Source organism: Leuresthes tenuis, unplaced genomic scaffold (assembly GCF_036924035.1).
Source record: "Leuresthes tenuis unplaced genomic scaffold, fLeuTen1.0.hap1 SCAF_17, whole genome shotgun sequence".
NCBI classification, from domain to species: Eukaryota; Metazoa; Chordata; class Actinopteri; order Atheriniformes; family Atherinopsidae; genus Leuresthes; species Leuresthes tenuis.
The window spans coordinates 16762485-16788262 of NW_027325371.1; the positions used below are offsets into that span (position 1 = coordinate 16762485).

The following is a 25778-nucleotide window of genomic DNA, read 5'->3' on the forward strand; positions in this document are numbered from 1 at the left end:
TTGTCAGGTCTCTGGAGGTATGCCTGATAATCAGTGTTGCCTCCAGCTTTGCTTTTATGTTGGGAGGGAGACTACATATTTATTACACAAACTGATAGATGTGGGAAGAGGCAGGGGAAGCCTTAACAAGGGAAGCAATTAGTTGCAATATGGAAATTGAAAGATACAGTATTTTTGGAGTTTCAACCCATGACAGACAAAAAGTCAGGACAAACTTTGTATATAGACTTTATTTATAAGGTTAGACGTTGTTCTTTACATACAATCCTAACTATTCGGAAGCACAGGAGCAAATTGCATGCAGTTTATTCAAATAAAGAACAATTTTGTGACTTTGAATTACCGTTGGGCCTGTTTTCGCTTGAATTTGGGTTTGTAGCTGCATACGGCAAGATTGCAGTTAACATTTTATTAGCCAAAGTTAACGCTGTTATTCTCTTCTTTCTTTTCACTTGCCTTGTCAACTGTTCGATTGTAGAAAATTGATTAAACAATTTAATTCAGTTTAATATCCCATAATATGGCCGGAAAACACTTAATCTCTACATAATGAACTGAAAGAGGAAGTGGCTTTTAAATGAAAGGGTTTACCTGATAGGCAGGGCTCTCAAGTCAAGCACACTGAGCGTGAGACTCATATATTTCACACTGTTCACAAGTGTTGTATAGTAAGGATGAAACAGAGATGATAACCAGCAAGCTACTTCAGGGGAACAACTTTTTACTCCATCGTTAGGTGCCAGTCACAGACAATACTGTTAGTATTGGGTGTTACCTCGAGTGATACTGCCACCCCTGGCATTATGTATATTGCTGGCACACACGTATATATCACAACAAGGTCCTGTAACACATTACTCTATTTTATCAAGCCAGATTTAGCTGTTAGGTTAGCTGCTAGCTGTTTCAGAAATCCATATTTTCAGAACGGCAGCGAGCAACAAATCCTAGTGACTTTTACTGCAAATATCCCAAGTACTGCCTCATAAGAGCAAGATTTCTCTAGTGTTGCAGGAACACCTCTCAATGCCTGTTCTCCGCTCGATCAAAGGCAGCAGTGACTGTGATCTTTACTTCTGAGAGATTCTGCCTCTCTTAGGTGCTCCTTTTATACCCAATCATGTTACTGACCTGTTACCCATCGATCTAAGTTGCAACGTGCTCCTCCGGCTGTTTCTGTTTGGTACCGCTTTTGTTTCCAGCCTTTTGTTGCCCCCATCTCACCTTCTTTTAGAAGTCTCGCTGCTATCATATTCAAGATGAAGTTTTTGTTTTTCTTGAATTAGCCCAATGTCTCACTCTCAATTTTTCATGTGTTTTCTATGTTCTATTGCGAATTAAATTTTGGTTTATGGGTTTTTGAAAATAATTATAACAGCCTTTCATGTGCTCTTGTTACTGTGGGTCCTGCTGCAAATGTTTTTGCCGTTCAATCATTTATACCAAAATAAAAGGGGAAAATAGGGCCCAGACTGAAATATCACAGAATGTTCCTTTACGTTTTAGTGTTCCTTTTTAAAAATATTTTGCTGTAAATTGACTGTAAGAAATTAATATCTCTTTGGAGTACATTTTTTATTCATTTTTTTTAATTTAATTTAATTTCAAATATTGGTCTTGATCTGGGATTTTTTTATATAAAGCGGAACATTTTAATCAAGAGGTATACTCTCCAGTCTTTTGTGGGAACGTGAGCCGTGTAATACATGTAGAGGATGCAGTACCTTAGGGCAGAGCTGAACGGTTAAACCATTTCAGACCTTTTTTATGTGTATATGTGTGTGTGTTGCGGTACAGGTGTAAGGCTAGGCCCCACCAGATGCAGCTGCTCTATTTATGGCTCTGTCTCCCTCTTTCTTCTCACTCTCCTTGTACCTCTTTCGCTTTCTGTGTGACACACACACACACACACACACACAAACGCATACTGTACATGATCTGATAGATGACACAGAGAAATGAAACTCACCTTGGGATGCCTTCTGTTCAGGTATGTAAGGAATGCTTCAGTGAAGTTCACTGTGTGCACATTACAGCACAAAAAAAAACAAAATGGACCGAAAGGACTCTGTGCTGTTTGTCATCTCTGCTGTAATCATCGCTGCAAGTTGCTGTAAAGTCACTCCGACAAGATTTAGCTGTGGAAAAGTGTCATCATGGAAGATGAAAAAGCCTGAAATTAGTTGGAGATGAAAGAGCGTGCAGCAGGGAGACGTTAACGGAAAGACGGAGGGAATCCTGGTGTAACTGCGTCATTGCTGCCTCAGCCTCCTCTCAGGGGTGCTGGCGGAGGAGGGATTCAGGGATGGAGAGATGAAAGACAGAACAAGGAGACGAGATAAAGGAGCAAGTTCAGGGACAGGCTGATTTATGAGTTTCTGTTTCTGAATCAGGCTGTCTTCAGGGACTCGACTATGATGAGCCAATCTGGAGTTCACACATACACAAGCGCAAAACCTGCTCACGCAGCAGACACACGAGACACATGCAGCTCTGCAAGTAGTCATCCTGTTGGCAAAATCCTAAAAGTAGTGATCGCAGCGGGAGGGAAATCTTTTTATGCTTGAAGTAACGGTTATGTGTGTATGTTCTTTGCGGCAGATGGTGAAATAAATGAACAATCAAATCACTCAAACAGGGCTTAGAATCCAGACTGGAAGGACTCCACTTGTACATTGACAGAGTGAGGCAGATCACCAGGATGTGAAGCAATGAAAACAGAGGAGTTAGGAGAGAAAAAAAAAAAGTGGGGGGGGGTTTGGTTTGAGCAGAGATTCGCAAGAGCTTGGAGATGAACAATTGTGTGTGAAAAGGAAAAAAAAGGATAGCAGAGAGGAAGGGAGCTCATTAACAGTGGACAGAGTGATGAAGGAAGGAGGACAAACAGCTTGCGGTGGTTAGCTGAGCGATGCCAGCAGAAAGAGAAGCTATGAATCCTGCAAAGCTCTTCAAAGCTGCTGGTTGCTTTATGGAGAAATAAGTTCCTCTGAGATTAGCTCACCCCTGAGTCAGTGAAAGGTGTTGAATTTGTGTCTAAACATGATAAATGACACTTCAAATGCAATCACACACATAATTAGCAAATTGGGATGGTTTACTATCTTAGGAAGTGGAATGTATTATTAGAACAACTCAAAATCAAAAGGACAGCCATGTTGTATATAACGTAACGGCTGTGAAACTGACAATAATAATGCAAGTGCACCAGTTGACTTAACGTGTTTAAATAAAGCAATGTCAAGTACTTTAATTTCAAACCGTCTTGTCAGCTAAAAATGTTCATTTTTAATACATGGCATGAAGTGTGTATACAATATAACTTCTGTCCTCTCCTCAGTAATGTGCATGTGTGACATGAAGGTATTTGCGGTGATGTGAAGGGATGTGATTCCTTGACTTGAATAGCTGTATTACTAGTGTTTTTTTTTCTCACAACTTTCTGACCTTCTAATCTCAGAGGACATATATTAAAACATTTCAAATGATCAGTTTGTGTTCCATAAATCTACAACTTTAATCTTGGAAATTAGTTTTTTCTTGGAAAATTAACCCCGTTTCTATCTATTTGTCTTTAGTCTTTTTTTAAAAATTGAAAAAATTGGACAAATAATGTTTTAAAACCCTAAATGTACCCTCACACACTTCTTCATGTTTCACGTCACGAGGAGGAGGCTCAAATAGATAAAACAGGAATTAAAAGTGAAGATAACAGATAGAGGGTGAATCATGGGGGAGAGTGCAAATTGAGAGCGAGAAGGGGTGAAGGTGACGTTCAAGGAGAGTAGGATGGAAGAGGAATGAGTGGAGGGTGTTGGGGGGTAGATGGAGTAAAAAAAAAGGAGGTTAACCTTGTTATCAGAAGTAGTATGAGGTTAATATTCCTACACTGTTGCAAGATTAAATTTTTCTTCGACATCAGCAAGAATTTATGTCATATTAGAAAATTAAATTAGATGTGTATGGTGCATTAGAGAAATTACATGTATTAGGCATAGACATACACAGGGGAGGGACAAATGTAATCCAGTGGCTGACAGGTCAGAAAAAAAGACTTGGCAGTGTGGAGAGCAACTGGTCAAAATGTCTTTTTACTTGAAATCCCTTCAAAAAGCATATTGTCGATGATAAGTAAAAAAGCATATGCAAGCATTTGTACAAACTTAAGCCACGAGCCATAATAAGCATTGTATATTCTTATTGTGTCATAATTTTCGACTTTGTCACATACCAAAGGCAAAGATGGGAATGCAGTTTCAGAATAGAAACTGTCAGACTGTTTCTTTTTCTTCTGTCTCCTTGCCCTTGTCAGTGCCTTCCCTGTCCACTGTTTCAACAGTTATAGCCTGAGAGCTCCATTAACCCCCAAAGCACTTAAGGAATGCACTTCAGAGTTGAAAACAGTTTTGTTTCTTTCTCCACCTCCCTGTGTTTGTGTGTGTGGACTTGTTTGACTTGTCTTTTCTAAGCCATGTGTCTCAATGACAGAGCTAAGTCCTGTGACAGGTCACTGATCTGAGCCCTAAATACTGATTACTTTGCATTTAACTCAGTCACTCAGTTGCACTTAAGTCAGTGAATAAGGCAAACAAAGAGACCACTTGAAGTGTATCCATTTGGCAGAATGGGAAATCTCTTTTCACTTGAAAAAGCAGCAACCAATGTGCTTCTGACTAGACCCAGAGGGCACTTTAAATTGTGGCCACTCATAAAGACCAATTTAATTGGAACTGAACAGTTTTAGAATCTAAATTTGCTGTGGTTGTATGGGCAGCCTGGCATACAGTTGCATGAATGACTCAAAAAAGTAAAGTAATGCCAGTTTGTGCCACTATATTCCATCACAGCAGCTTGTTTTAATGATATTTGTTCGAATCAAATTGACATTCTTATCTAAATCTATGGTAAGAAAAAAACACTGCTGCCAAATGAAGGTTTTCTAACCAGGCACTATCCGTGAAGCAGATGAGGATAAGTTCTGCTTCTGAGCTACATGTAAGACTGAACACAGTAGTTTCTCTTAATGCATGTGAACAGACGGAGCTGAGGGTGGATGGAGGGAGAATGAGGAGAATAGAGGGCAGAGAAAATGAAAAGACAAGCAGAAATACTAGTGAAAAAGAGGTGAAACAGATGTAAATGTGGTCTTAATGTGGCCATTATCAGGTGAGTTTTTGTGTGCACGAATTGGTGCTGTGATGGGAGACAACTGGACATCCCTTTATCTGTAGTGCTTGATTGAATCTTCGCTGTTTATTGAATCTTCCTTCCACTACTGTGTGCTCTCTGCAGCCTGCTTGCGTATGCTCAGGCACCAATCTGACAGCTCAACTTGAGTGGGCTTGACACTGTGTGCATTGTGTGTGTGCTGTGAGATCTCTCCTGTGTCCCCGTGTGTGTCCATGTATGCCTTGTGTAGGGCCATTGGCCATTGTGGGCCAACACATTCTCTCTCCCAACGTGTCATATATTGACTCTTGGTTTGAGGCCCATTGTAACATTCTGACACACTCAATTTTTAGTGTGAAGGGTAGTGATTTACATCTTCTTCCTTCTGGTCAAGGACTTTTAATGAACAACAAAGTTGGCTTTTGGAGGTTGGAGGGGTGATGGATGAGACTTAGGAGACTTTGACTTGAGCCCTGTAACAGGGAAAAAAAAAATCAGGGTTGAAATTTTAACATCATAGTTTAGTTTTAGTCTTTTTTTAAATATTTTATCTAATTTTTTTCAGCAAATTTTCTGTTTGGATTCGACAAAGCCACTTTGTTAGATTTTTTTTCTTGTATGTGCAACAAATTCTTACTCTGCAAGCTATGTACAGTATTTTGCAATAGATTTTTAATACATTCTGGGAAATATCGCTGTAAATGTATACTTAACTAACTGATGATCAAATGATGAAAGACTGTCCTTTATTTGTGGGAAGTGATTAGTTTTAACATTATAGCTCAGGAAATTTCCCTTTAAAATTTCCCTTTCACTCATGGTTTAAGACAAAAAGGATTGGGTAAAAGCTTACCATCCAGTGTGTTTATTCAAATTGCTAGCAGGCTAATGATGTTTAACTTAGCTCGCTTAGTCCACTACCTAATTTAGGAAATGTTAGTTTGGGGTGCCACAACTTGTGGTAAATATGTGTGATTGAACTGTTTATATACGTATCAAGGTGCAGTGCCTTAAGGCTTTTTCAAGGCTGTGTAAAATGAATAATTTAATAAATTAATGAATGGATAGATACATATGTAAGCTGCAATTCATAAACCAAACCTTGAATGTACATGTTTATACACATACTATTAATTTGGCTGTGTGTGAATATTCACTTTGTGAATGTGTCTAAGTGTTATCACAGTCGCTGTAGGTGTGAGACTTTGACAGAATGTGGCGAATTTAACAGGCATTTAATACCGTATTGTAATATTTGTGTTTACCTTGGAAGACTCACATTGTTAGGATGGTTGTATTACAAAGGCCGGGGATTAACAGTCAGGATCGAATTTTCAAATATGTAATTTTCTTTTTATGATTCTACGTCTATATAATTTATATTTATAAAGATCTGAAAAGCCAATTCTTTAGAAGTTTCAGCAGCTTTCAAGTTCAATAGCATCTACTGTAAATAGTGTCTTATATTAAATGTCCATATTTTGCTGAGCTGACTTTTTATTCAACCGCTGAGAATTAACTTAACTTGCAAAGTAGCTGGACTCTCATGAGATCTGTGAGATTTGAGATCGTGAGAGAATCCAAGTTGCCAGGCTTCAATCTGTTTGTGGCCAAAATAAAAAGATCAGATTGATCAGCATCATATACTGGTTGCTGCCACTGGGCTGTAGGTGTGGTGACAATCTGCAGTGGACGACTCATTTTCACTGACTGGTTTGTGCACAACTTCTTTGGAGAGGTGCTTCATCTAATCACCTTATAAGTATTTAACTGAAAGTGTCTGTGCTTTTTCTAAATAGTTTTCATGGAGGACTTCCAAAATGGTTCCCTGAAACAAACCATCTGACGCATGGAGTTAAGAACAAAGAACGATATTCTAAAATCTGTGGCAAAGGCTGAACTTGTACTCCCTTTACGCAAACAGACTCTGAGAGAAGATGGCACCGTATTCTATTGGCTGGTTTTATGCAGCTCAGTCAAAGATTAACTTTTGTAAAGAAACATTTCCCCACATCCAGTGTAATCCAGAGTGACACAACACAGACCTAATTTGATTCATGTGACACTGTGTGTCTGGCTGCATTTTATCTTGTTTGTGAAGCCAAACAAAATTAAAAAAAAAAAAGAAAAGGAAAAAGGATGTTTTTTGGTTTGTTTTTGCAAGTCAGTGTGTCTGCACTAAGCTCACTCCTCAGCATCAGCCGAGCTTCGCTTTGAAGACTCGTACATTATTACTCATGTGTGCCCACCCATGCACGCGTGTGTATGTGTGCGTAAGGGGAACTGAAGACAGAAGGGGGCTCATGAGGTGTTGACTGCAGAGATTAAGGAATTAGAGACAGCAGAGCACAAGAAGGCACCGAGTGGCACAAGAGAGACAGCTTTTCTCAATTTTCAAGTCTGTTTAATTCTGCAGCAAATTACTGAATCTTTCATCTGTGAAGGAGGGGTCGACCTTACATTGCTTGACTTAGCCTTCACATGTGTGTGTTTGTAGCATGTATGCATTTTCCATGCGACTGATGAAGTGTTTCTTCTCGTTGTTTTAGTACATGCAGCAACACATTGTAACTCAACACAGTTGTATTGACAATATTTAATTGCTGCTCCCTTGAGGGCACCGTAGTTTGTGTTTTACACTGATGTAATTGTTAGATAATCATCTAACATTTTTTCTAGACAGGCAATATGCTACACATACAACAAGGAGTTAAGGAATGAAATTAAATACTCTACGTGTGTATTTGGCCTTCTCAATAATTTTTAAATCACACCGCCTGTAACAATCCACCTTTTTTCCCTTCATATGTTGAAATGACCCTGTTTTTTTCCCGCTCACTTTTTCAAACTGTATCACTAGATGACGAACAGAAGTGTTTCCATTATTTATACTTCCCAGAGTATAGCGTTGTTTTCCTTCACTTGAATATATTTGTCACATACGGCAGCAATGGGAGCTTAGTTCACAGGCATAGACATATTTTCCAGAAATAAAACATTCCAGTTTGGCTCAGTATCACAACATCATCACTAAAACAAATGTATGACTCATCATGTACTTATGAGTAATATTAGATGTGGGTTTTCTGCATAGATGGACATTGCAGCGTTGGATACACACAGCTGCAATGTAAATATATATTTAAAGTTTTCCTAAATGAAATCCTTCCTTACTAAGAACAATAGATATGCGTGGCATTTTGGCCGAGTGCATTTTGTTTGCATTCATGAGGTTTGACAAATCAAGCAGAGGTGAGCAGTGGTGGTCAGCACTCAGGGAATCGGCTGTCAGATGTGCAAACTGGAGCTGAGTACAAAGATGTGTTGGAGGAGACGGAGTATTGGCTAGAACATTTTTGTTCATTGATAACAACTACAGATGGCTGATTGGAATATATTTGCTGTTCTTCTTCTCTGTCCAGAAATGTCCTAAAACTTATAGAGACATGAGTCATCTTTATTTCCTGTTCAGTAAGTATTCTCATAGCCTGGAACACACTCCGTCTACACTCTGATTCTTCAATTACACTTGAACTTCCTAAAAATGATCCCATGAAGGAATTCTCGTGTACATTAGTATGTATTACATATGTTTGCTACACTTTCTTTATATTCAAGCTACAGATAGTTATTACTGTGACTTGGACTACAACTCTAATATGTATTTGTATGGAATTGCAAATTTAGTTTCGAACAAAAAGTGCATTCAGGTGTACTTAAGATTTATTTGATTTATGATTGAAGTAGATCATAGTAGATCAAAGTTGCCACGAGGGAATAAAAAAAAAAAAAAAAAACACCAGATTTAGACCAGACCTTGTTGCTGATACAAACCTCTCCCTTGGTCACTAACCGTGAACTGAAGTCACAAGTTTCTGTATTTGTGTGGTAAAAACGCAACCATAATAAAAATGTCCATACAGTATCTGCATACCTTTGTGTTTTAAGGGTCTTTCCATACATCTTATTTGCGTTATGTAAAAGCCAGTGTTACCATTAGTTTTCCGCATTAGCTCGCTTTCCAATTAGAGCAGTACCTCGGGAATACATCAACACAGCAGCTCATTGCACAATGTGGATCACTGTGTATGTGTGTGTGTGTGTTCTGGAGGGAGAGTGTGTGGGATGAGTATTTGTGGCAAAAGCCAAACTAAAGTAGAAAAACAGCAGCTTCAATGCCTTTTTTTTCCAGGGGCGCAATGGTTTAAGGCTGTTTTTTCTTCTACTGTTTCTCTCATTACTTCCCCTGATTTGGGGGAAATGATCTCACACCCTCTGACACTCGCTCATTTTCTCTTTTTACTCTTTAATTTCCTTGGTGTGTATTGTTCTTTTACCCTCATTGCAATGATGAGACATCCTCTGTATTAAAGCCGCTGCAGATATTTCTGTGATATTCTCTCTATAATGCAAACATTAGGAGTTTGTTTATATTTTAGAAATTTTAATATTAAATCTGGCTGCAGTATGCTGTCTGTGCTTCTTGAAGAAATGATGAATATATGTCATCAGTGATACTGTGACTCTGATGACATTCATGTTCATTCATATAAAGATCATCCACCTGTATCCACAAGCTGCACACGGCACATCACCTAAATTTGGGGGTCTTGTCTGATTCAAACAAACAATCATTTGAGAGGAACAACAGAATTTTAAAAGTGATGGACACTTTTATGATTTGTTATCACTCTGTAGAAATCTAAGATCCACTTAAATCGTCATCCATGTTGATGCACTCAGACCGCATCATGGACTGAAAGTCTAGTTTATGCAATGAGGCATCAGTGTGGGCTGAATTATTGAGAAAGTATGCTTTATAGTGCTCTTATTCAATAACAGAGAGAAAAGGAAGGGGAAAAAAAGTTGCCTGCACCCTTTGTAACTTATTGCTTTGCCCAAAAAGGATAAAAGAAGGATTGAAGAAGTAGAAGGAAATCCATAATAGATTACTCAGAAGTGCTTTTTTTTTAGTCAGGTTTGAAGAGACATCTGACATTTGTAGCAATGAAATTATGCTTCCTTTTTCTGAAAAGAAAGTAAGTCAGAGGTTTTCACCAAACAAATCTCAAATTCATCAAAGGTTTGATGGATAATTACTGTGAGGCTTCCATCTTTTCAGACATTTTCCTGAGAGATAGTTCTCCTCCTGTCATTGTTCAGCATTAGCAAACACAAGATCTGGAGCAGACATGAGAGCATCTTAATGTTTTTTTTTTTACTGTGAAAGGTCTGCCACGATATCAGCATCACTTAGACCTATTAGATGCATGGGACTTGCACAGTTTTAGTTTCGGTTTCAGACATATTGATTATTACTAGTATCTTTTTTTTTTGCTGGATAACATGACAACAGCAGTATAAATCATTGTCTTGTGTGTACTGCAGCTCTTTTTTATGTTGCTGTCACTGTCACTGTAAATGTCCCTCAGCCAGTTAATCAGTGGACTTACCTGTGAGTAAGTCTTGTGAGTGACACACATTTGATCTCCCAAAAAATAGGCAGTGCGGTTCAGTGCATATTAGGCTGTTCTCGCTTATTTTGTGCCTGTTGCTGATGATTTAAAATGACATCAAATGCGTAATGACCTTAACTTCTCCTTGCACGTGGTTTGAGCACGTGTCCATGCTGGTGATCCTGCTTAACTGTGTGACTCTGGGGATGTTTCAGCCCTGTGAGGATGTTTCCTGCCAGTCAGAGTGGTGCCGCATACTACAGGTTAGTGTGACACTCACCCTGTTAGCTGGGCTTACAAGAATATTCTCTGACGTGGGAAGTGTTATTTTTGTGTGCCATGCTGCATTTTATTCCACTACATGACATTCACCACATACATTCACATTCTTTACTGACAGAAATGGAAAATTTATAAGAAGCCAAGTCATGTGCAGTGTGGGCATGTTCTTTCTGTCTCATTCTTATTGTTTAGATACATTTTCACGACAGCAAAGTGTTGACTGTTAATGCTTGTTAAATTGAGCCACAATCACTGTACTTACATACACACACAACTATAACCAAACTAAGTCAGAATTGCCCGTTGCGTGGTTGAAACTAAGGGATAAAGGAAGTTTTTATTTCTTATACAGCTCCTTTTCGTACTTCTATAACTTCTTTGTAAATATATCGCCGTGCAGATGTGGATACTTAACAATGACTTGACCTTCTGAAAATTACTTTTTGTTTCCAGTGCGAATCACTTTTTGTGTGTTTTCTTATTTTTATTGTGTACAACCAGGTGCTGGACGACTGCATCTTTGCGTTCTTTGCGGTGGAGATGGTCATCAAGATGGTGGCCCTGGGGATATTTGGCTCAAATTGTTACCTCGGTGACAAGTGGAACCAGCTGGACTTTGTCATTGTCATGGCAGGGTTTGTACCTAATTTCCCTTAACTGCCCATGTCCACGAATTACTGATTTTTCTTTCTTGCTGTTACTAGATAACAGCAGTATGGTCTGGAAGTGGGATACTGAATGACGTGAATGATCTTATCGAGATATGTGATCTTCTTCATACTTTCACAAGCCCCAAATTCCAATCTTTTCTAGTTGTGACATAATTAGGATGATATTCACTGGAAATGAAAAATTCTCGAAATGAAATACAAATGGAAATAGGGCGCATAAATTTGTGATTTGGGTTGTCAGCGTTTAGCCGTGATGCATTGTATCCAAGCAACCATATGCAAAAGTCATGTGATCACTCTAGTTACACTAAATTAGTGGGCAGAAATATGATTCAGATCATTGCTCGTGCTCCTAGCCCAAAAATTTGTTCTCATCATCTTTTGTCCAAATCGCCCACCCCTGAATAACAGCTTGCTTTAGAACAAAATAACATTTCTGCTTTTCCACATATTTTCACGTGCACAAAGTAAAACAAACACGAACCAGCACAAACGCAATCTCACACACACTAGAGTGGAAATGTTTTTCCCGTCTGAGGAGTAAATACAGTATTTCAGGGTTGCTCAAAGCTCACACATGACGGAGCGCTAAAGCGAGATGCACGACACAGGTCTATCTATGGCGGTTCTCAAAATTAGAAATGTTGTGAATATTCATTTGTTTAGTTTTCTCGATTTCTTTTTAACTTTTGTGGTACAAAAGCCTATTTGCGCAGGCTCAGTATACAATAATCAGGGCTAACAATGAGAGAACTGGTGAAGTAAACACAATTTCTGCTGACGAGGAGAGATAGGGGAGGGGGTTTATAAAGATTTGGGCACTCAGTCAAGCCTCTACATCTCTTCTTCGCAACTTCCTCACTCTCAGTGCTACTCCAGTATGTTTATAGCTTAAAGAAAAGTGTAAAAAACAAAAAAATTGTGAAGACCATACCTATTTCCTTCTTGTATAATGTTATACTTTATTTTGTTTCCAAAATATGTAGACTATTGCCTCACATGATTAAAATGCACATTAATTGCTTTATTGGTTGCTTTATTACATCATTGGTGTGTGCGTGTGTATTTGTGTGTGTGCTGTTTTGTTTTTATAAAGTGTAGTACACCAAATAAAACTTTACATCTCTGCCTTTCTCATATATATATATTTTTTCCAGCGTGCTGGAGTATTCTCTGGATGGCCACAATGCCAGTCTGTCAGCCATCCGTACCGTCCGGGTTCTCAGGCCATTGCGGGCTATCAACAGAGTACCAAGTAAGTCCAAGTGTTATGAAGAATAGCTCTACATTCCATGATTAGTGATAGGGACATTAAAACCTGGGCAAAGCATCCTATGCAAAACTGCTAAACTCCTAAACTCCTTGCTTAGTCTATTTTGAAATAGGAATTCATGTACCTGAGCTTACTCTAAAGAATGTTTGATAAAAAGAGCATGTCCGTAACTTGTTAGCCAAAAGTAAGTTAACTTGATAAATAGAGTTCATAACAAGATGTGAGTTGGAGGAAGAATTTGCCTCAGACAGAGCTGACTTTTCAGTGAATATCAAGGATCTGGAGGTATGCCTTACATACATAAGAGATTGTTTGATTACAAAAAAAAACTATCCGCAAAATGCACATGAACCTTTTTCCTCCCCATTGCCACCCAATGTAAACTTTCCTTGCTCCACCCCCTGCTGCAGCATAGTGTCCTTTCAGCGCTCTATCAAAGCCAGTGTTATTTTTATTTTATTTCATGTACTTTTCAAAGTATTTGTTGTATTTCACCTGTGAATACTGTTGTGCGTATTACTATCTGTCTGTAATCCTTCAGTTTGTTTGCCATGAGCAGTGCAGTGCTCTATTTTGGTACCTGCATTCTTACTGCTTTGTTCATTAGTTGACAGATGTTCCAGCGCTTTGGCGCTTGCTTTTAGCTCACGAGAACTTGCTCGTAGTTTATCATTTTCCTAAAAGCTCTGTGACAGAAACGGCCATGAATCTACAGCTAAAGAGGATCACGGGACAATGGTGTCATAACAGCTTACAAGATTATTAACCATCATACATTAGGCAAGCGGCCAAGCTGTTTTTCAGACTTAGGCCGTGTATTCATGTATCTGTTGTGGCTTAATAAAACAAAAAGACTGAGTATATATTGAAAAATGTGATCTTAATTGGCAAATGGGAGTAAATTTAGTGCGATGACCGCATTATGTCAACGTTACTGATGTAGGTTTGCTGAATGGCATCAGCAAGATAAAAAATCATGACCCCATATATGTGACACATGACCAAAGATTCACCCATGCAAATGATGACATTGTTATTTTACTGCTGGTGTGTGCACTTTATTTCCTGTGTGTCTGTGTGTTGGGTGGGGAGGTGCTTTAGGCAATGAGGAGAACCCAAACAAAATCACCAAGCACTGCAAGTTGTAATATTCTACCTCCCTGAACACTGAACATTCTACATAAACCTTACCATTGAACCAACAGTATAGCCCCGAAAAAATACCTCCATGGACAAGGTGAAGTGAAACGTATTGCTATAACCTGCTGCTACCTGTAGGTAGACTAACAGATGGAGATCGACAGTGAAAGCACAGAGATGGAGACAGCAGTGAAGGTGACAGTGACAGGTATCACTTGGGGCTGAAAAGCTCAAGGTTAGTGTAGGCACACACGCATAAAGCAAACATACCCCAAAGCCCACACTCACATACTCACAAGTACATGCAACCAGAGACTCCTGGAGTTTTTTTTTTTTATTATTCTTAAAAATCAGTGTTTTTCCATACTATCTCTATTTTTTTATCCTTTAACTTATCAACATAGACGGAGCGTTTGTGGGTGCAATGCAGCAAAGTTGATGGAAAAGCTAAAGTTCTCCTACTGTTTTGTTTTTTTTCTCCAAACAGTCTCTGTCTCTATTCGTCTATCTGGATCAGTGGAAATGAATTGTTAGATGGATGTGAAACGTGTTTTTGTGCGGTAGCTTGGTTACAGTGAGCATGTTTACAAAGCTGCGGCTTGCAGGGAGCTTCTGCAAATTCTCTGCCGACTGCACAGCACACTGGATGAACTCACACACACACATACTGTATTCTGCTGTCGCTTAAATAAGTCATCAGAATTAATTAGAGATGTGTGCAACACCTTGTTTTTTTTCTGCATTATCTGATAGCGGGTTATTTTGCCATCCATCTTTATTTGATGACATTTGACGACTAAGTTTAAAGAAAAAAAATAGCACTTGGCTGGTTCCAACAGTAAAAATGAGAGCTTACACACGAATGAGATCACAAGCAGAGAACAAAGATGACATTGCCAAAGGGAACAGTATCTGGAAATGTGTGGCATATGAACTTCTTTCATACATAAGTCTTTTTTTTACATACCAGTTTTATACCTTGTTATATATGGTGATAGATCTTTGTTTGTGTACATAATTGCATGCAACCCGGCATTTATGACAAAATATGTGTCTCATACACACACACACACTTTGTATTTAATCTGAAAGTAATGCAGTGCAATTTAAGTCCTTTAATTTAAGCACTCAGGTGGGCAGTTTTTTTTTTAAGTCCTCCAACTGAAACAGTCTTAACTAATTTGATTATGTCCCTCAATATGGCATCCTGTGGAGTACTGCCCATGCAAGCGGCAGAAGGGAAATACAAACCATATGGACGTTTCCACTTAAAACTAGACATTTTTTCCTCACGTTTTTCATCTCAGAAGACACAAAATCCTCATGGGCAGGATGGAGGGTGCTGGATGAAGCAGCTAAGAGCTTTTCAACTATCGGCCTTCGTGTGACGTGAGGTTGAAACTGACATACATTCTGTCAGTAACACAACAAAACACTTTTGTCCCTAGCCGGTTGAGTTTTGGCAATAACGTAACTTGGTGAGGGTTATAAAAAGTTCAGAGTCACTTTCATGGACTTCATTGGCTGTTTGCCTTGGTTACATGTAAACACAACACGTTACAATGAAACATTGTCACTTTCTGGTTGTCTTTAAAGAATAACATCACTTGGTTAGGGTTATGGAACATTCTCTTTACTACACAACTATCAGCCTCACGCATACCACTTTTCCCATTCATGTGCAGTTGCTCTCGTGACCACTAGAAGTTGCCTATTCTTTGAGTCATTATTGGCTGTATCTACCAGCATAAACAAATGCCATAAGGACATGTGGGGAAGAAGACAGTTTCCGCAGTTTACTTAAAATTTTGCTTTTGTTTTCAGTGTTCGAGTCTTTCTAGTAATGAAGTCTATTTTTGATACTTCCTCCACCACTTAACCACCATGCCATTGCCCTCATAAACTGTAGGCTCAGGTTCTGGTGCGTCTCTTAGCTCCCTCTCCACAACATACAAAGCCCCACTGTGTGTCCTCGATGAGAGTCATGAGTCGGGAGCAGAGTGTTTTTCCTCTGCTGCACAGCTGTGTGTGTGTTGGGGGAAAAACCTAACATGAAGTGGCCTTGATCAAAGCAGATAAATATTCAGTGAGGAAAGCAGGCGAAAGTCACTGAGGCTGACAAGTTGACAGCTCGCCACATTTCTGTGAAAAAAAAGCCTCTCCAGAAGTGATTTCTGGGGCTCTTAACTAATACTAATACAAACTCTATTTTCTAGAATTTCTCGATAAACCGAGCACTTGCTTCTCCTGTTGCTTAGTTTGTAAAGAAACCTTCCTCTGGTGTTACGTCGGCCTCGTAAAAGCAACAGAGACGCTTCATAGAGTTGCTTTGAAGGGGATTTTTTTTTCATTCTTCAGGGGTTTAATTAATGCTGGGAGAAAGACTTTAAAAGTTCACTGATGTGATCACTTTATATTCGTGTGAGCTATGAAGATCACAGATTATCAAATGTCAGGGGAAAAGACATTCGTTCCCTGAGTTTATAATTAAGACATACTTCACAACAGAGTTGAAGGACTTATACCAGGTTTTATGATGCCAGCAGGAAACTGACATTAAAGGCTCATGCCAGCGGACAATATGCAAGTCACATGCTAATATACACAGTAACACACTCAGATCTGGACATATACTGTATAGCTGCAAACATGAACTTCTTCACCTTTGAGAAGGTGTTGTAAAATGGAATGACCTTCTAATTGGATGTCGTCAGTCCTGTAAGAAATGCTATTACTTAATTACCATGAAATGCTTTTTTTGAGAAAGTTCTACTTTCAACAAATGGCCTGTTTGTGTCCTCTCAGCACCATTAACTCACACTGTTTGTTACTTGACAAATGAGGCTTTGAAAATGTCATTTTTGTTCTCCTCAGTTCAAAGCTCAAAGGAAACTTATCAGGGTTGACAGCGTTTCTGTGTTTCAGACGCTCTGGTCAGCAGTGCCACCTATGCACTATTTGATTGCATTATTCTAATTAAACTAATGCCAACAGATTACATTTTCTTGGAGTAAGTGCACTTTCAATCTAGTTTGAAATATTTTGCAATGTATTCTGTTTTACCCTGAGGAATGAGATTCAGAGTGTACCTAAATCACACCATTTACTCCCCCCTAAATCGTGTCAAGAGAATGCATTCTGCATTGGGTGTGTTAGTGCTGTGAAATGTATTTACTTATTTTTATATATTTTTTGTTCTATATGTTGTCTGTCTATTACAATAACATATCTTCTATAATAACTTATTCTAAAGTCAAGTTATTTCCCTTAAAGAGGAATTTAGGTTTTTTAAACCTGGACCTTATTTCTGGCATGAAAGACGTTCATCTGCTCACCGATAACAGTTTGGCGTCCTTCGGAAGATATTTAGATCACTCGAGATCCGCGTATATTCATGTAACGGGAGAGACCAGGGCATAGACATCTCATAAGTTCCCCGATAGTCCCCCTCAGCTCTGAACTAACAGTGCAATAGTTCACATTCATTCATTCATTCGGCTTAAAGCATTGGTGAAATAAAGACAGATAATGCCTTATTTAGAGGCTGTATTTCAATGCCCTGTTCACTCCCGTTATATGGATATATCTCGAGTAATCTAAATATCTTCCGAAGGACGCCGACTTTCACCAAACTGTTATCGATGAGTGAATGAACGTATTTCATGCCAGAAATAAGGTCCAGGTTTTAAAAAAAAAACAACAACTTACCCTTTAAGAGATTGGTAACGTGTTCTTGAGTTCAAATATATATATTTTTATAGCAAACTTCATTGCACCTCTATCTGAAAAGTAATGCATCTGTATCTATAGTGTATCCAGTTCTTTAGAGAGGTTCACAGCCTTTCTGAAACAGGAGTTTTACATATAATGGGAGATTGTGTTCTTAAGCTCACAGAACTGGAAGACTTCTTCCTGGACAGCCAACGGTTTAAAGTGGACTTTTCTACCTTGTGTGTCTGACTGACATAAAGAGATTTTAATGGATTGAGCCACATGAGCCTGCATGCCATGTCTTAACAAACAAAGAAGAGAAATAAAAGGGGAAAGAGCATTACATTGGATACAACTCAAGGTCTGTAACTGTAACTGCACTTGGTCAATTCGTTTGGAAAGTAGAGCATGCCCTTGACAAAAAGTTTGTGTTTAATGAGTGCACGAAGAAGCAAACACTGATGAGTCACAGCCTTGGAGCAGGGGCAGCTGGTACGTCACAGAATAACAGCATCCAAAATCCAATTTCTACACTTGCAAACAAAAAGAAGTGGGCAGTATTCACATTGTCATATTTATGTTTTTCAATTATGAGTTAATTTTCCCCTAGAGCATAAAAAATTGTGAGTAATAATACATTGTTTTCCTGTCAGCCCTGATACTAGTTATCTTATTTTGTTATTCTGCCTGGATGACCTCTTTAACTAGTTGTAATGACAATGTGCTCCTTAACATTAAAGATGGTTAATTCAGACATAAATTGTTGAATGGATTTAATTTCTAAGACGAAAAGCTCCCCTTACTTTACAATTATGTCTATAAAAAAATGAATGGGCAGTTGAGTGAGATTTTACTCTGACCTTGCTGAATGGCACTTCATCTTTATCCTCTGGGTATACATTAATGAAGATCACTGATGAGTGTCATGCAGTTTTGGCCTGTCCCGATAACTGTGAAGCTCATAGACGAGCTATTTGTTCTTGTTTCCCAGGTAACGTCGTGATAACAGATTCAGGCAGGCTTTTCTCCTGCAGTGGCACAGCACAGACAGCCTGAACTTGAGAGGCATCTCTGCAGTTGTAAGAATTAGCTATAACAGTGTGGCGTAACCTTAGAGTGTTGTTATCGGCCTGTAAATGTGATCAGTGTGACAAGCGCTGTGCTTTAAGTGAAAAAGGACAGAACACAATGTTTCAACCTCAGGGACTGGATCTGCAACTCTGTTGACGCTGAACATGTCTGACATCTTGAGATGGATGCTGAATGCATGTGGTTAGATAATATTAGCCACAAGGAAGCTGTGAGTTCAAATCCCAGGGGATGAAATGATGTCAAACTGTCACTTTGAGTATTGTCACCACTTGTGATTATATTGGCTGTGAGGATGGAGTTACAGGTCTCACACTCACAAGATCAATAGAATTTGTCAGGGTGTTGAATAACCAGGGGCTAGTAAAAGACTAGCTGTTGCAAAACTCAGCTATCGTACCATTCAAACTCGTGCATGTGGGACCGTCTGAGTTGTTAGTTTCTCATGGCGGTTTTACTGTTTGTGTCCCACTGTGTAGGTATGAGGATCTTGGTGACGCTGCTCCTGGACACCTTGCCCATGCTGGGAAATGTTCTCCTCCTCTGCTTTTTTGTCTTTTTCATCTTTGGCATCGTAGGAGTCCAGCTGTGGGCGGGACTACTGCGCAACCGCTGCTTCCTGGGAGAAGACATAAGAACGTAAGCAATTCAGCCTTGAAATACAGAATTTGTATTTCTTCATGTCTTTCTAGGCTAAGAGTAAGTGAGAGTGACACAGGGAATTGTTACTCCTACCGTTTCAAGAGATATGTGGTTTGTTTTTTCTTGAGTAAAGGCAAAACAGAGATGAAAACGCAGATGAAATGATTAACTTTAATAGCAGAGTTTTAAATTACACCAACATACATTGCTTTTAAGGGCTGTATTTTGTATTTTGAATAACTTTCACCTAAACTCTTCACTTTCCCACTTTCCTTAAATCTTCCCCATTTAAGCTTATCTGTTATTCATGTGCACCACCACCACCACCACCACCCCCCACCTTGTCATTTCATAGTTTGTGTAATATTTTGTGATTGCACGAACAAACTGTAGCTTGTTGGAGTATGCAGACTGCGTAGTGCCCTGAGGATACGACCACTGTGTGGCCCTGAGAAGTAAGAACTAAAAACGAAGAGATAGGCAGAGGAACATTTACTTGATTTACATGTCTCAGAGATGTGTTATATAATATGTGTCATAATAAACCTATAAATCAGACCAGGTCAGTGCACGGGCTCTGACGTCAGTTTTGCTCATTGCAGATTATGTGACTCTTAAAAACTGCACTAAAGAAAAGAACACAGTAGAAAAGACCGCTGTCTCTGGGAAGAGCTCTACAACAATTGCCACATACTAGCTCAGCACAAAGTTATAGACCGTGTAATATGCTCATTTTGAAGTTTACAATTGTAGCTGTTCTGCTAGAGTTTACACGCTTTAATTAAAAAAGAACAAGCACACAGTACAGACACACCTGTTATGAGCGTGCATCTTTAAGGCCAAGCTGATGTTGGTCCAGTTTGCTCTGACAGGGCAAGTGTTTGGTCGAACAAAAAGAAAAACATGAAAGCCCAGTAGCAAACCACCTGCCCTTAACGAAAGCTGAGGAAATAAAAGCTTATTTAGACATGGACTACACCAATGTGACTGTGTCAGAACTCTAGAGCTCAGAAAGAGCCATGACCCAGAAAGGTCACACTACATTCACTCTCATCTCAAAGATAGACGAGTAGAATGCTGCGTCTCTGTCTTCACTGCACATGCTGTGAAAACAGCAGACAACCCATTTCCCCCCATTTATCTGATTCTGTTTTGTGGTGTAATAACATCAGATGCAAAAGCAGCAGATACACATTCCCCCTCTCAAATTAGGCAAACACACACACACACACACACACACAGACGCACACATGCGTTAAGGCAAGCGGAGAAAAGCTCAGTCACCAATTTAGCTACGGGGAGTGAAATTATAGGAGAGAACATGAACAAAAAAAAGCAATCCTCAGTGTCAGTAACCTTAGGAAGCCAATAATGTCACTTTGAAATCTTGGAACTAATTCTGTCTTTGATGTAATGGTACAAATTGTACCAGAGTTAAAGTGGATTAATCTTTTCTGTGTGTAAGGAAGAACAGAAGGCTGCTCTGTTTCCTCTCACAGAACAAATGGTTGTCTGACTTCCCGACCAATATGTAACCCTACTGTCTGAGATGACACACATGAACACATTGTCATGATTAGATGTTTCCCCTGTTAGTTTTTCAAATCAACGGGAAGAAAACAGTTTCCTACCTGGCACAAATAAACTTCATTCAAACAGCCTTTTTTTTTCTTCTTTTAGCTATTCAACAGGCAGCCGAGCATGTTATAAACAAACTCTGATGTGCTGGAAGGTAGGACCTAAATAGGGGCAGCAAGAGGCAGAAAAGTTAGAAAAAAAAGGATTTCAGATTTGTTTAAACGCTGAAAAAGAGCAGAGCCGACAGTGGTCAGAAGCTATCTATCTAGAACCGGTCCCTCCCTCTGGTACCTTCAGAATGAACGTCAGGCTTAAACCACAGTCACTGCTGTGGAGAGCCCTCCAATGTAAGAGACTTGATAAATGATGGGTGGGTAAACTGTGGGATACACTGATAAATCTCTATCATGAGCAAGAAATATCCCTGCCAACACATTATTGGCTTGCTGAGTCTTTTCATTTGTGTGTGGGGATTTGCTCTAAACGCAAAATAGCTTAACAGCATTCAACAAGTGGCAAATATGGGGCATTACTTACTGTGACTCGAAGTAAATAAACTTTGCGGCCATTTTCAACCCAGTAAAGACCAATAAGATTGTCAAAAAGTGTAGAAGCCATAGAAGGCTGAGCCCATACATGATCACCTGCAGCAACAAACAAGAAACAGTGCAAAAGGGAAGTGAGAAGTCACGCTGTCCTCAGCAAACAGTAAATGCATTTTAAGTGTTGTGTTGGCTGCCGCTGCAGAGCCACTGAGCTTTTATAAAACAGCAGGTTTATCCTTCATCATGTTACAAGGAATAACTTTTTGGTTGAGGGTCAAATCACCTATTTAGATGCTGAGGAAGAAGAGTATGATAACTCCAAAGGTAGCTTACACGAGGCAGTCCATGCACAGCGTCACTTCATCATCAACCTACAGATTATGATGTTTATACTGTGTATGTTCAGTTTGACCTTTCATTAGATAAATGGATGACAAGTGCAACTTAAAACTGTTTTGCATATGAAAACATGAGAAAATGCCGTAGCTGTAGTCAAACTTCTGTTGGTTTGCCTGCACTCTGTTCTGCTTCTACGTGTTTCAGGCCTCAAAGTATGTTCATTGATAGTTTTATTTTTCAACTCAATGATATGTCCATCATCAGAGTTGCTTCTTAGTATCTAATCCAGGTCTGATGTATAATAGCTCACCTTAAATTGAATCATTTCTACATGACAGAGGTGTTCAGGGGAATCGAAAACAGGATTTTTAAACCTTTAGACAATAACTAACCCATTCCTGCGTGATTATTAATACAACCTAGAACAAAATATATCAGTCATCTTAATAACCTGCTGTTGATGACACATTACTCTAAAGACAAAGAACCAAATAAGAAGTCATTTCATCTGAATTCACAAAGTATCTACAATCTATGTCGTGTCACAGCATATTCAGCAGTTACAATGATTTTTTTTCCCCTATCCAGAATTTACAACATGTCCATAAATCCTTACTACATGACTGAGGAAGGGGAAGACAGCCCGTTCATCTGCTCAGCTCCTCGCGAGAACGGGATGCTGCGCTGCCACGATGTGCCACCCTACTCTGAGGGCAGAGCGGAGTGCTCATTGGCTGCGCCACACCAAAGTTCTGCTCTGATTGGATCATCCCTTGCGGTGGGTGGGGCCAGCGTTAACGGCTGTGTTAACTGGAACCAGTACTACAACATCTGCCGCCCTGGGGATCTCAACCCCCACAAGGGAGCTGTCAACTTTGACAACATTGGCTACGCTTGGATAGCCATATTCCAGGTGAGGAGTGACAGAGGTGCTGTATTTGGATTAGGAAGCTAAAACTATCCAAACAACCTTGGACTTCCACAGTCTGTGCTGTTGAGATACGGATTTCATCCCTTCTTGTAAATCTGCCCACGTCTCTGTGTGTATATAATATCCTTTGACATACAGATTGCTTTCTTAAAGAGAGTCTTACCTTTCAAAATTACTCCAGACAGCATCAACACTGAGCACACACACAGACATATTAATCCCTGTTTGGTACTCCGAACTTTCCTGTGTGTGGTCTCAGCTCATGAGGCTTTGAAGATTAGATTTAGCTGTTTTTGTGCTTTTTTTTTTCTCTCGGAAGGGAGGGGTGGGGAGGTGGTTTGGTAAACAGCATTTTGGGTCTTATGTGAGATTAGCTTTTTGCCAGGTGGGTGATTTGTGAGTATACGTCTAATATCTTCCAGAAATCCTTTTTTTTTTTCGTTTGTTTGTTTTTAGTTGGGGTGTATGAACAAGATGATGTGGTTGAGGTGGGACACACAAATCTAAATCTCAAACAAAATATTCTAAGCGTTTTCCTAATTTCAGAGAATATTTGTTCATAAGATGTTACAGAGAGAGAAAAGGGTATGGAAGAGCTATTTTGAATGTTAGCTTAGGTTTGTTATCCCTTTCCATACATTTATTCCCTCAGTATCTGCATTGTACATTAAAATCATTACAGTCCGCGGCTCCAAACTGAATTAGTTTAGGTCTACATTAGGACTCTTGATGAGTACAACTAAGTTTAAAGATGTCACATGAGTACCCATTTTAACCAAGCTTGTAACTGAATTGAGTCATAAGGTTAAGCGCTTCACCCAAAACACCACACAGTCCCATGCTGATTCCTTTGCTGATTTTAGAATTATAAGCAGTTTTCTTTCCTAGAAAATAGTTTAGGTTCAAGAAAATACAAAGTGGTCCCATGATGTTGCTGCACATGTTCAATATAAGAGTTTCTGTTGATCCTCTACTCATGCAGGGAGAAACCAAGCAAATAAGTTGCTGATATCCAGACACATAGGCTCCTTCTAATCTCTTGTAAATAAAAATCAGATTTGAGAAAGAAATCTGATTCACTTTTTTGTCTTGATGCTGTTTGCTTAGTCATTGAAATAGTAATTTTATGGGGTTATCATCACACAACCCGTCATAGTGGGGTTATTAGTGCAGGTAAATATCTCGTGACAGTATCAAGGCTCCATGCAACCTATTTTCCTTGTGTGCACCATACAATAAAAATTATGAGGATCCATTTTTTTTTACTCTGCTTTGAGATTCCCCAGTGACACTTCAAAGACCAGCTGGCATCTGTGTCAGTAGGAACTTGCAGGCAGTTTTCAAGCCATTTAAAGATTCCTCCTGCTCTCTTTCAAGACAGTCTTGTTGGAAAATAAATATCAAAAAGCACAGGTGTCACATTCAAGATTCCCTACAACCACTATTGTCCTTGATTTAACCCCGGTAGAGTTAGCATCTATTCCAACAGACAGTTATATTTATTAAAGAGCAACCTGAGTTTACAAAAGATTGCGTCGCACCCGTAAAATAGTTGAGAATTTTAAAATATTTCAATCTTTTGAAAAAGAACAAAAAAAATGTAGTAATTTAGAACATACCTGTATGAATCATACCTGTTTCTGTAGAAAAACGTCATGATTCTCATGTCTATTTTCTTCTTATTGATCTAAAGCATTCCAGAAAACAGTCATTTTGTTGCTTTGTTTGTATGTCCAGAGTTTGTATTTTAACTTGTCTGTGGATGGATTTTGTAAAGATTTACAGACGCACAAACACATGGCTTTTGGTACGTTTTTTTTTGTGCAATGTTTATGTAAACTAAAAAGTTTCCTCTCTCTCTGTCTCTGTCTGTGTGTTTGTTTCTACCACCAGGTCATCACACTGGAGGGATGGGTGGACATCATGTACTATGTCATGGATGCTCACTCCTTCTACAATTTTATATATTTTATACTGCTCATTATTGTAAGTACCGCCTTTATTTTTTTCACTTTGTTGACAATCAAAAGTAAATATGAAACATTTTGCAAGAGCTCAATTGAATTACATATTTGATAAAGGCCCCGTAATTTGTGTCCCAGATCTACATGGACAATGTCCGTCGAGACTGACCCAGATACAGCTGAATTTCTCACTGCAATCCTAGCTTTCCTCTGTTTTCGTGTGGCAGCAGTCATCAGTGGATTTTAGGGCTGTCACTAATTCAGGATTATTAGAGTCGACTCAGTTGACGGATGATTCAATTCAACAGCTGATGGATCTGATGGCAAAAAAGTGGCATTGAATGATCACTGATCTTTGATTCGTGTTTGGAGTCAAGATCCTGTTTTGCTTTGAGATTGCTGGTGTATAAAGGAGATCAGAAGAAGCTGAAAAGGGTATTTTGGACTTGAGGGGGAATTCTGTGGGAGGAAGTGTTAGAGATGTTAGTGTTGCAGGGTACATATGGGGGCAGTGTGGCAGTTGTGAGGTGTACAGTCGTATGTTTATGCATTTGGCGACTTACATGTAGGCAGATAGTAGGGAGGGTTTGAGTCTTGCTTTGTTTGCAATAATGATGGACATGTTGAGTAACCATGGACTGCTCTCATCAATATTTGATCTGAAATGACAGTCGGGCTCAGGTTTGGCAGCGCCCGGAAAGGTGGAGGTATGTCATGGATGAAAAAAAGAGGGAAGAAGGAATACACGTGTGTCACTGACACGTAGGTTGGTGGATGGTGAGAATATGAGAAGAAGAGGTGGAGGAGTTTAACTACTTGGGTAAACTGTTCAAAGAAACAGGAGTTGCTGGGGAGAGATGAAGAAAGAAAGTGCAGGGAGGGTCTAGAGGACAAATAGAACAATCCACCACTTGATTAAAACCAAACAAAATTTAGTGAAAGGATTTTCTTTAACTGTCCTGCTTCTTTATATAAAGTTATACACACAAAT

The 25778-nt window shown here is 39.2% G+C and overlaps 1 protein-coding gene across 3 annotated transcripts in view; it reads left to right on the forward strand.

The window, feature by feature from the left end:
• The first annotated feature begins 10778 nt into the window (after positions 1–10778).
• cacna1ha (calcium channel, voltage-dependent, T type, alpha 1H subunit a) overlaps positions 10779–25778 on the forward strand; it is a 58716-nt gene continuing 43716 nt past the window's right edge. For all 3 annotated transcript variants that reach the window (XM_072369614.1, XM_072369615.1, XM_072369616.1), the window contains exons 1-6: positions 10779–10885; positions 11406–11539; positions 12733–12830; positions 19268–19427; positions 22481–22805; positions 24717–24809. In XM_072369614.1, the coding sequence (XP_072225715.1) occupies positions 10793–10885; positions 11406–11539; positions 12733–12830; positions 19268–19427; positions 22481–22805; positions 24717–24809 (903 nt within the window). In that variant the 5' untranslated portion in view covers positions 10779–10792. The remainder of the gene's footprint in view (positions 10886–11405; positions 11540–12732; positions 12831–19267; positions 19428–22480; positions 22806–24716; positions 24810–25778) is intronic.